Source organism: Schistocerca serialis, chromosome 2 (genome assembly GCF_023864345.2).
Source record: "Schistocerca serialis cubense isolate TAMUIC-IGC-003099 chromosome 2, iqSchSeri2.2, whole genome shotgun sequence".
Classification (NCBI taxonomy): domain Eukaryota; kingdom Metazoa; phylum Arthropoda; class Insecta; order Orthoptera; family Acrididae; genus Schistocerca; species Schistocerca serialis.
Window position 1 is genome coordinate 113,233,334 of NC_064639.1, and position 12,672 is coordinate 113,246,005.

Sequence of the window (12,672 nt, forward strand, 5' to 3'; positions counted from 1 at the left end):
ATGGTCACCCTGACAGTTCACGCAACGAGAAGACGGAGGTGGACAGTCATCCTCATGGGCATCCCTGCCACAAGTGACACATTTAACCGCATTGGAACAAGACTGGCAAATGTGATTAAAACGCTGACACTGGTAGCAGCGCGTAGGTGTCGGGACACAGGAGCGAACAGAAATAACCTCGTAGCCTGCTTTGATACGCGATGGCAGCTGAACACTATCATAGGTCAAGGAAAGTGTCCGGGTCGATACAAGGTCATTGTTGACCTTTTTCATGACCCTATGGACAGCCGTCACGCCCTGCTCAGCGAGGAAAGACTGAATCTCCTCGTCACTCAATCCGTCGAGTGATCTAGTATATACCACACCACGAGACGAATTCAAAGTGCGGTGAGCCTCCACCCGGACAGGGAACGTGTACAGGAGTGTGGCCCGAAGCAGTTTTTGTGCCTGAAAGGCGCTCTCAGTTTCTAGTAACAAGGTACCATTACGCAACCTGGTACACGACTTGACAGATCCGGCTATGGCATCTACGCCCTTCTGGATAACGAAAGGGTTGACAGAGGAAAAATCTTTGCCGTCCTCAGATCGAGAAACTACGAGGAACTGTGGGGCAGGCGGTAGGACTTTTGTCACTGGTGGCTGGTCAAATTTCCATTTATGGGCAGAAGTCGAGAGAGAAGAAGAAGAAGAGAAATCCATTGCGGAGGAATCCCCCATGATTGCCAGTGTCTCCGATGGCGCGCTCCTTCCTTGTGGGGACCCTCTCAGAGGGCACTCCCGCCTTAGGTGAATGTTTACACCTCAGGTCACACCTCCCGAGAAACAGACGGAGGGACCAATCGGAATGGTCAGAAGGTATCAGCTCAGGCAATCACCCCTCCCTGGGCCTGGCCTTTACCAGGGGGTACGTACGTGCCTTACTTGTCTACCCAGGGCAGGGAATTATGCGTTACCCCGTCACCGGCTACGCGTGCGTACGCGTGGGTCGGCTTTCAGGCACGCACAGGGAGGAAGGAAGAAGAGGAAAAAGAAGAGAGAGAGGACAGACTGTCTCAAACGCCGAGGCGGAGACCAGAGAAGGCAAGGAGAAGAAGGCAAGGAGAAGAAGGCAAGGAGAAGAAGGCAAGGAGAAGAAGGCAAGGAGAAGAAGGCAAGGAGAAGAAGGCAAGGAGAAGAAGGCAAGGAGAAGAAGGCAAGGAGAAGAAGGCAAGGAGAAGAAGGCAAGGAGAAGAAGGCAAGGAGAAGAAGGCAAGGAGAAGAAGGCAAGGAGAATAAGGCAAGGAGAAGAAGGCAATGGAACGAGTAAGGAAGACAGTGAGATGGAGAAGAACAAAGAAAGGAACCAACCAAAGGAAGGAAGATACAAGAAGAAGTGAAAAACCAAAATGACCGCAAATATAGGTCGTGGAACCGTCCCTCTCCAGACGCAGGCGCTAACTACCCCCTTGAGGGGGAGGGACTCCTTTTAGTCGCCTCTTACGACAGGCAGTGGCTATTGTACGTGGTGGTACAGGCGTACCTAATGTATCTGGACTGGAGAGCTTCGTCGATCGTGACATTATAGCCTATCGGACATATCATGTTACAGAAAATGCAAATAAAGACTTCGGCAAATCAACATGTATGTCACCCTCACCTTTCTCCTTGTATACACGTAGTAGACGTAAGATATCAGTTAATGAAACTGTATTTATATGGATTAAAGGTAAAGGTACCTGTGAATATGTTAAATTTGTAGGAGATTGTACAATGTATTTTCACAAATAAAGTGATCTGTAGCGTAGCTTAAAAACGGACAAGGGTACATCTAGAATCTGTCGACATAGAGTATGCAACAGCATGTTACGTCAGCTCTCTGAGCGCTTGACCTTTGACCCCGCCGATAAGGCGGTGCTACGCAATCTTGGCAGCGCGCCAGCCGCGGAGTGACTGACAAACAGCCTATTCTAATCCCCGGACCCGCATGGGGGTGAGAGAAACTACTCAACTACAGAAAGAGAATGTCTTGCTGTGATCTGGGCCATGTGCAAATTTTGACAGTATCTCTATGGAAGGCCATTCACAGTTGTTACAGACCATCATTCACTTTGTTGGTTGACAGGTCTTAAGGAACCAACAGGACGACTCACCAGGTGGGCACTACATCTTCAAGAGTATGACATTACCATAGTGTACAAAAGTGGAAGAAAACGCCAATAAGCCGACTGTCTCTCAAGAAACCCTGTGCAAGACCATCAAGAGAGTGACTGTTTCGCTGCACTCCAGGATCTCTCTGATGAGCAGATGAAGGATGCCAAGAGATCTCAAATTATGCTTGCCTTAAATCAGTGAGAGGATGTGAAAGGACAGTTTAAGGTAGTTAATGGATCACTTTGCAAGAAAAACTTTGATCCATTTGGAAATAGGTGGCTACCAATGATTCCTAAACACATGCACTTACATGTTCTATAGAAATTCCATGACACATCTGAGGCTGGACATTTAGGATTTGTTAAGACATGCGATAGGATCCATAAGAGATTTTTCTGGCCAGGTTTATTTAGGAGTGTTCGCCATTATGCGTCGCACTGTCGAGAGTGCCAGAGGAGAAAGGCAGTTCCTCAGAAACCACCTGGCCGACTAACAATTTCCAGTGTCTGCTAGTGGCAATAGATGGATTATTGTTTGCACTGATTATCTGACAAGCCATGCAATTACAAAAGCCAACGGATCAAGGGAAAGTTTTTCAATCAAATCTTGTGACAGAGATAAACCGCTGGTGCAACATTACTCATCACATGACGACTGCCTACCATCCGCAAACTAATGGGCTTACTGAACGCCTTAATAAGACCTTGGCCGATATGCTATCAATGTTCGTCAATGTTGAGCAGAGCAACTGGGATGAGGTGCTACCTTTCATGACGTTTGCCTACACACTGCCAAACAAGACACCACAGGATTTTTGCCGTTTTTCCTGGTGCATGGGCGTCAGGCAGCGCCGACGACGATGGACACTGTGTTTTTGTTACATCCTGATGATGTGGACTACATTGGCCAAGTGTTAACCAGAGCTGAGGAAGATCGGCAGTTAGCTTGACTCCGCATGCTGAAAGCTCAAGAAAACGATCGCCGAAGGCATGATGCGAGCCACCGTTCTGTTGTCTACCCGCCTGGTGACCTCGTCTGGATCTTCACTCCTGTTCGGAAGGTTGGTCTCTCCGAGAAGCTCCTCAGGTGCTACTTTGGACCTTATAAGGTTGTAAGACAGTTGTCTGATGTTACTTATGAAGTTGAAGATTTCGACCCCAACAGAAGACGATCAGAGGTACGGTCCACGTCCTTCGAATGAAGCCCTATAAGGATCCTGCAACCCAGGGTAAATTTGAAGCTCCAGCGACATGCAACAAGCGGAAAGGTACTGAAGAATGTAGCAGCAAGGGAAGTTCTAAAAAGAGCACCACCATGGCGAACTTCAGTCATCAGGAGTTGGAGTATGCAGGACAGATGACTCGTTCCTGGACTAGGAGGATGTAACACCAAGACGCTGTTCTCTTAAGGAGGGAGCAATGTCGCAGAAGAAGCTGAGTAGCGCAGTCGCTGTATTATAGTAGTTATGATAATGGATTGTTGCATAGAGGGTCGTGAGTTCAAAACTCACCTGAAATGAAACATTTTAATTTCTGTATTTGGTTCGAGTACATGCTAGAAGTATACACAAATGGCAAGAATCATTGTAATGGAATGTTCTGTAGTTGTATATATACCGTATGTGTTCTGCCCAGAGGCAGTTCACTCCGCACTCTTGTATGTCAAGTGCTGAATAAACTTTTGTTAAGTGAAGTTAGTGTTTGCCATTCATCTACTTACACCTTCCTCTACGTGTCAATATATTGAATCTAATGGCAACAAACAGACCTGGCGTATTTGAGAATTTCCCCGTCAAAACTGGTATCAGTGACCATGAAGTGGCGGTGGTAACAATGGTTAACAAAGTACAATGGACAATTAAAACAAGCAGAAAGATAGATATGTTCAGTAAACTACATAAAAAAATTAGTAATGCCATATCTGAATGAGAAACCTGAAAATTTCAGCACAGGTAAGGAGTATGCAGAGGAACACTGGCACAAGTTTAAAAGAATAACTGACCACCTACTGGATAGATATGTACCCAGTAGGGCAGTTCATAACGGGAGGGAACCTCCATGGTACACGGTCACTGTACAGAAACTTCTAAAGAAGTAGAATTTGCTGCATAATAGTTGTAAAACAAAGCATAAGGCTAATGACAGAGAGATGCTGAATTAAATGCATTTGGCTGTCAAGAGATCAATGCATGATGCCTTCAACGACTACCATAGCAGAATATTGTCAAATGACATTTCACATAATCCAAAGCCATTCTGGTCGTACATAAAGGCTTTTAGTTTCTAGTCCCTAGCGAATGAGACAGGACCTGAAACAGACTAACAAAGCAAAAGCTGAAATGCTTAACTCTGTTTTCAAATATTTCTTTACAAAGGAAAACGCAGGACAGCTGCCCTAATATAATCCTCGTACCGCTGAACAAATGAGCCGAATAAGTTTTAATGTCAGCTGTGTTGAGAAAGAGTTTAAATCTTTCAAACTGAACAAAGCTCCGGACCCCAATGGAATCCCTGTCAGCTTCTGTACTGAAATTGCAGCTGAGTTAGTCCCTCTTCTAACTATATTCTATCGTAAATCCCTCAAACAAAAAACCTTGCCCAGTTCTTGGAAAGAGGCACAGGTCGCACCCGTCTACAAGAAGGGTAGTTGAAGTGATCCACAAAACTACCATCCAGCATCCTTGGAACTGATTTGCTGTAGAATCTTAGGACATATTCTGAGGCTCAAACATAGTGAGGGGTCTTGAACAGAATGACCTCCTCTATGCCAACCAGCAGGGATTTTGAAAACATCAATCATGTGAAACCCAACTCACACTTTTCTCTCACGACATTTATTTTTTACTATTATTTATTTATTATTGATTCTTTGGATCAAGGTAACCAGGTAGATGCAGTGTTTCTTGATTTCCAAAAAGCATTTGACTCAGTATCATACCTACATTTATTGTCAAAAGTACAATCATATGAGCTATCAAGTGATATTGGTGACTGGATTGAGGCTTTTTGGTAGGGAGAACACCACATGTGACCTTGGATGGAGAGTCGTCATCAAATATAAAAGTAACTTCGGGTTTGCCCCAGAGAAGTGTGTTGGGGCCCCTTTCTGTTCATGTTGTATGATAATGACCTTGCAGACAACATTAATAATAAAATTAGGCAGATGCAGTTATCTATAATGAAGTACTGTCTGAGAGAAGCTCCATAAATATTCAGATATATCTTAACAAGATTTCAATGTGGTACAGAGATTGGCAACTTGCTCTAAATGTTCAGAAATATAAAATTTTGCACTTCACAAAACAAAAAAATATAATATACTATGATTATAATATCAATGAGTCACTGTTTGAATCTGCCAACTCATACAAATACCTGGGTATGTAGGGATATGAATGATCTCACAGGTTCAGTCATGAGTAGAGCAGGTGGTAGACTTCGGTTTATTGATAGAATACTGGGGAAATAGACTCGTGCAACGCATTCTAGAATACTGCTCAAGTGGGACTAACAGGATATTGAACATATACAGAGAACGGCAGTACGAATGGTCACAGGTTTGTTTAATCTATGGGAGAGTGTCACAGAGATACTGAAGGAACTTAACTGGCTAACTCTTGTAGACAGACAAACTATCCCGAGGAAGTCTATTAATAAAATTTCAAGAACTAAAAATAAATGTCATGTGACTAGGGCCTTACGTCTGGTTGACCGTTCGCCGGGTGCAAGCCTTTTGATTTGACGCCACTCAGCTACTCAGCTACCGGGGGAGGGAGAGGCGGGGGGGGGGGGGGGGGGGGGGGGGGGGGGGGGACGTTTCAAGAACTGACTTTAAATGATTACTCTAGGGATATACAATGCCCTACATATTGTTCACATAGTGATCTTGATTATAAGATTACAATAACAACTGACAACTGCACACACAGAGGCATTCAAACAACCATTCTTCCTGAATGAAATTTTCACTCTGCAGCGGAGTGTGCAATGATATGAAACTTCCTGACGGATTAAAACTGTGTGCCGGACCAAGACTCGAACTCAGGACCTTTGCCTTTCGCGGGCAAGTGCTCTACCAACTGAGCTACCCAAGCACAACTCACGACCCATCCTCATAGCTTTAATTCCGCCAGTACCTCTTCTCCTACCTTCCAAACTTCGCAGAAGCTCTCCTGCATACCTTGCAGAACGCGCTCCTGGAAGAAAGGATATTGCAGAGACATGGCTTAGACACAGCCTACGGGATGTTTCCAGAATGGGTAATGTTCTGTTATTCAATGCATTTAATATCTGATCAGTGAAATCATAAATAGCATTTTCTGTAGAAAAGCCTTTCTGAAAACCACACTGACATTTTGTTTGTACTTCATTTTGACAAATATGTGAATCTACTATTGATTATATCACTTTTTCAAAAATTTTGGATAAAGCTGTCAGAAGCATGATTGAGTGGTAGTTGTCAGCATCAGACCAATCTCCCTTTTTATGCAATGGTTTAAAAACAGCGTATTTCAGTCCATCTGGAAAAAATGACCTGTTTTAGTGAGCTATTACATATGTGGCTGAGAATCCTACTTATCTGTTGGCAACAAGCTTTTAGTTCTCTGATCTGATCTGATCTGCCACCAATTCCATGTGAGCTTTTACTTTGAAGTGAATTTATTATTTTCCTAATTTCAGTAGGAGAGGTGGTTTGAATTTCAGTTTTATCAAACTGCATAGGTATTGCCTCTTTTATATACTGCCTCGCATTTTCTAATAATAGCTGGATCCTATTTTCATTACAACACTTAAAAAAACTATTATTAAGAGTGTTTTCTACTTCAGACTTCTTGCTACCGAATTTTTCATGGTATAAAGATGGTATTTCCGAAAGAACATATACCACTGGTGATCTTGCAGCTCTCAAAGGTAAAAACTGCAATGAATTCAGACCTTTCAGCTGCTGACAGGCGTCGATAAATACCATCGGGGACAGTGGAAAATGTGTACCCCAACCAGGACTCAAACCCGGGATCACCTGCTCTATCCATCTGAGCCATCAAGAACACGGAGGATTGTGCGACTGCAGGGACTTATCTCTGGCACACTCCCCGTAAGACCCACATCTTCAATGTACAGCCCACTTTTCACTGAGTTTGATAGAAATACAGCCCTCTTGTGCTCTAAGTTGCCCTGTGTCCCTTTTAACAATATTCCAAATTGTTTTAATTTTATTACCAGACGTACTAATCTCAGACTTTTTAGTAACTGTTCTTAATACAGTGCAGTAGTTTTTATAATGTTTCACTGTTTCTGAATCATTACTCCTCCTAGCTGTAAGATAAATTACCCTTTCCTGTTTACAAGATATTTTTATCCTTTTAGAAAGCCATGGCTTTTTAGGTGGTTTCTTACAATTATATTGCACTGTTTTCTTAGGGAAACTGTTTTCAAATATACTCACAAAGGTATCATGAAATAGGTTAAATTTTAAATTAGCATCAGATTCCCTGTACGTCTCATCCCAGTCTAACTGTTGCAAGCTTTCCCTAAAATTTTGAATTGTTAAACTGTTAATTGAACACTTATTTTGGAGGACTGTTTTGCATGACTGTCTGGAGTTATGTCATATACTGTAACTACCCGTGCATCATGATCAAACATACCATTCTTAACAGGAAAAGTTTTTATCCAGTTAAATTTACCTTTGTCTATAAAAACATTATCCATCAGTTTGCTGCTTTCCTGTACCACACATCAATAATTGACGTCAAACTGAAAGAATCAAGTAATACTTCAAGGTTAAGCTTTCTATCTGACTCTTTTAGAAAAATCTACATTGAAATCCACACAAACAATAATTTGCTTCCCTGTGTCTGACAGATAGCACAACAAAGAACCCAAGTTTTTCAAAAACAGCTGACAATTTCCCAATGGGACCTATACATGGCTACAATTATAAAAGTACCATTATTTAGTTTAAGCTCACAAGCAAATGCTTCTATATGTTCCTCTACACATTTTTTTTTTTAGTTCCCTAATTTTTCACACTATGACAGACTTTAATAGATATGGCAACTCCTCCTCTCCCCCTAGTGTCTCTACTTACATATGCTGCAATCTTATACCCATCTACATCTACCATTTCCATACCTGTGACTATATGATGTTCATGGTACCTCTCTTCCAACCTCAGTTTCTAAATGTTCGAAACAAACAAGCTCATCTATTCTGTTTTTCTAATCCCTTGATATTCTGATGCAATATACCAACATTATTTTTCACTGTGCCTTTACAAGAATCTTGTGACATATGAACATTATTTTTCACTGTACTGTTATGAAAATCTTGTGATATTTTAACATCTCTAGTACCTGCCTCTCTGAGCTTCTCATTGAGCTTGATTTCAATCAATGGTGGATCATTGGACACTGATCTTAGCCTAAAAAAGATATACTCCCATGAGTTTCAGTGCCCGCCTCCCCCCCCCCCCCCTTTCCACCTTAAAGATTTTGCCATCCTTCCAACTAATTTACCCTTCCCTTTCCTACTGAGATGCAGGCCATGTCTTGTGAAGTCCCATCTACCAATACCATCAACAGGAACCAAACATATGCCTGACAAAGTAGCCGCCTGAAGCAGACTCCTGACAAAGCTGTTCAACTGGGGCCAATCATAGCACATGAAAGCAATAATCAAGCCAACATTTGCATCATTCATTGCAGCTGCTGTTTTTACCATGTCACATTGAATATTGTAGCCCTGATCCCTATCAATACTGTTTCCCACTCCACCTACTACCACAACACAATCCTGGTTTGTGGAACCCTTGCACGATGATACTACATCCTCTATCACTTGGCTAAGACATGCACTGGGCTTGAAAATACATGTGACCAGGTACCTGTCACCTAATTTTTCCTGCAAGATATGGCTACAACTTAACAACATAACTTTCCTCCCACCTGCCTTCACCCTTCTGCTCCCTTGATTTCATCAGTTCCTCTTTAGCACTATCCAGTTCAGCCTTAAGAGCTCTAATCTTCCCTTCCTATTCAGCTATTTTACTATCCCTTGAACATACTCTGCAATACCATGGAAGAGACCCATTTACTTCCCCAATTCCCATGTCACTACACCAGACAGCTGCACAGATCTCCAGAACTAACTTTCCTATGGCAAATCAAACACTTCTCGCTCATGGCTGTTTACAATATTTTTACAAAATTTATCTGGACAATAAAAGTAATATTTTACTAACTACAGATCACAAGAGTCGCTAAAGTTAGCATGGAACGATAATATATGCATATACTATTACTGTAGTAACGTAATGCACTTATACTAAGGTTAAAAATCAAAACTTGTATATCTGAAAAATTAGACCTAAGATCTCGTATGCACTATATGTACTTTACACATTTTGAAAGGAAATAAAAGGGACAACTTAAAATCTTTAATTCCTTGAGTAAGTATGGGACTACTAAACATATGTCTAATGAAAACAACCTAAATTCTTCACTTAATACTTAAGCAAATGTCTTAAATTTGTATGTAAACCTACGTCAAAAGTATGCAGAAGACAGCCCTTAGGTTGCCTTTTCTTTTAGTAATACTTTGCAATGAGTAAAACCTCCAAAAGATAATATGAAACAGACTAACTTCCTTGTGGTGTAGTATTAACTTAATTGACAGTTTTTATAGAATTAACTACTTATCTTCACGAGCCCAATATTTAACTATGTGCAGTCTGCACCAGAGCTCCATCCATTAAAATATGCTCCCCAATCAGGAAAAGGTGTCTAGCTTATGTTTCAACAAAACATTAAGGTCTTTAACTTAAAGTTACTTCCTTCACCTAGCTGGCCCATCACTCTCTCAAGCATACCCCAGATAACCTAACATCCTATGGGTACTTGTAAATAACATTAAGATTCCTGGTGGTGATGAAGCTGTACAAACAAATGCGGTATATTTAAAAGGAAGTGTAATCTTAACATTCGCGTTGTTTGTATCAGCTTTCGCAAGTGACATTCTAAATGTATGTGTTAACAGTAAATTTGAATGTGTTACCTTACATAGATATACTACGGATGAAGTTATGCACGTTTCCATTTAAATCCGTAAATTTTACAAAAATGTGTTTTATTAGTGAAAGATGCATTTCTTAAGTTATACAACGGTGTGTACCTGCGACACTCCCACTTTCACACTTCGGGAATTAGTTAACAATAATGTTAAGTTTTGCAGGCTATACAAATTTGAAAAATTTTAAAGATGTGCTTTTTATAATCAAATTAAAAATTTATATTTTCATTTAAATTTGAAAAAAAATTCATTTCAACTCCATACTGTGTTGCATATTATAGCAAATCTCACAGAAAATACTGCAAAATGACATCTATCTCATTAGTTTAATTAGTATGGCAGTTCGGTGCTGTTAGGAGGTTTCTGACAATTTCACATTGCTGTATTTTCAAAATGGGTTGTTGCATGTTAATAAAATCGGGTATTTTCCATTTTCTACATGTACACTACCTCTATGCCAAGTTTCATCAAAATCTGAGATGAGAAATAAAATCATTGTGCTGATTTGACATGGAATGATTCACTTTCTTACGTAAAGATGAGTTAACCCCAGAACATTATCCCACATTTCATTACCAAATGCAAATACGCAAAATATGTCAACTTATTCATTTGTCTCTGCCCACGATTCGCAATGATTCTAAATGCCAATGAGGCTGAACTAAGTTGTCTTTTCCAGTTTAAATTGTCATAAATATGAACCTCTAAGACTTCTGAAGTCGTCGTCGTCGTCGTCCCCCCCCCCCCCCCCCCACTTATTATATTCTCACCTTGGGTTACACTCAGTGGTGTAGTACCCCTAGATGTGCATAACTCCAATATGTTGTTGCTTTTCAAACTTGACAGTGAGACAATTTGTGGAAAACCAGTCAATGATAGTTTTAAGAACATTGTTTACCACTTCTTTTGTCAATGTTTGTATGCTGGCATTGATTAAAATACTAGTGTCATCTGTAGAAAGAACTAATTCAGCCTCTTGTATATTGGATGGGAAATCATTTACAAATATGAGTAACAATAGTTGGCACAACACTGAGCCTTGGGAAACCCCATACATGAGTAATTTTAAAACCACTTCTGTTCCCCAGAAGATTATCTCTACTCACAGAGAAACTACAGCACTTTTCTAACATGGACATATATTACTTCTCAATAAACTACTTACACAGGTATAATGGAAGGGGCACATTAAGTATACAACATCACTAATATATGAACGACGCAGCACTACAGTAACAGAGTTTTTTTTTACACAACATAGTTAATAATATAAACAGCTAAAACTATGCACATACTTACATCTGAATCATCCTTGTACGGTCTACTAAACGGAGCAACTCCATCCATTAAATATGCTCCCCAATCGAAGTTCTCGTCACCATTCTTTTCTTTGACGGGTTCTGGCGTTTCATTAGGTTGAATTTTATTGGTTGGTCTGTTTGCCAAACACAGCAAGAGCCATAACATTGACCATCGCTCGTCGCACTGAAACGTAAAACAAGTCTGACCACATATGTTCACGTTTTACCTAAGGCATCAGGAACTAATGCTTACGTGGGATGGATCTTCAAATTTCTCATCTGTTAAGAACTTTTCAAAAAGCTCCGACAATCTTTTAGAAGCTTGCAAATGGCCATGTACAAAAAATTTCGTCACTATCCCATCCATAGCTTTACGAACTTTTTGCCCTTCGACAGACACGCAGCGATGATACAAAATATTTGATAATGCATAACTTTCGCACTGTCTAAGGTTCTCATCATCATCCTGCAACATTAACAAAAGCAAATGTCATTCATCGGTTATCTGCTTCTAGAGATTTTCTGTTTTTTCCCGATGGCATATAGATTACAAAATATTGGCTTACTTCGAAACCAGTTAGCTGTTTCACCAGCTTCCTAACATCCTGAGCCAACTCTTCTTTATGAGACATGACAAAAATTAACCTCAAACGACCCACCACTTCAAACTGTTTGCGGCTTTGCGCTGTTATTCTGTTTCTATACACTGCTGCCACCCTGACATTGCCTCTTTGCTCGTTCTCACTGACATTTCATAAAAAGCAGTAGCCATGATTTCTTTGTGAAAACTGTACCGTTCAAATTATATGCAGATTTCTTCCGTATGACATATCCCATTGAAATAAAAATACCTACATAATTGCACCGCGTCTGCCACCTTAATCGCTCTCCGTGCAGATGAACGATGAGACAACACTGTTTGGCGCAAGATTCAAGTGATTTGATGTCAAGACAGGATGGAAACATCTAAAACTGCTAATTTGTCGTCTCACATCATTGAAGGTGCATATGGGATGCAACTGTGGTAGACGGTTATAGTGTGATCATGATTTAAAGTGATTTTTCAGAATATGTTGTATTATTAACTTCTCTGTTATAGCTCGCATCATGTTGGAAGGGGGCCCTATTTTCAGCCGTCCTGCGCATCTGCTAGTAACGAATAAGATTCGTTC

General features: G+C 40.8%; 1 protein-coding gene across 1 annotated transcript in view; it reads right to left on the reverse strand.

The window, feature by feature from the left end:
• The window catches only part of LOC126456792 (gamma-tubulin complex component 5), a 158,639-nt gene extending 146,454 nt beyond the window's left edge, over window positions 1–12,185 (reverse strand). Inside the window, exons 1-3 of the mRNA XM_050092581.1 lie at window positions 12,067–12,185; window positions 11,754–11,966; window positions 11,499–11,684 (exon numbers count right to left, since the gene is read on the reverse strand). Of these exons, the coding sequence (XP_049948538.1) occupies window positions 11,499–11,684; window positions 11,754–11,966; window positions 12,067–12,132 (465 nt within the window). The 5' untranslated portion in view covers window positions 12,133–12,185. The remainder of the gene's footprint in view (window positions 1–11,498; window positions 11,685–11,753; window positions 11,967–12,066) is intronic.
• Between the last annotated feature and the right edge of the window lie 487 nt (window positions 12,186–12,672).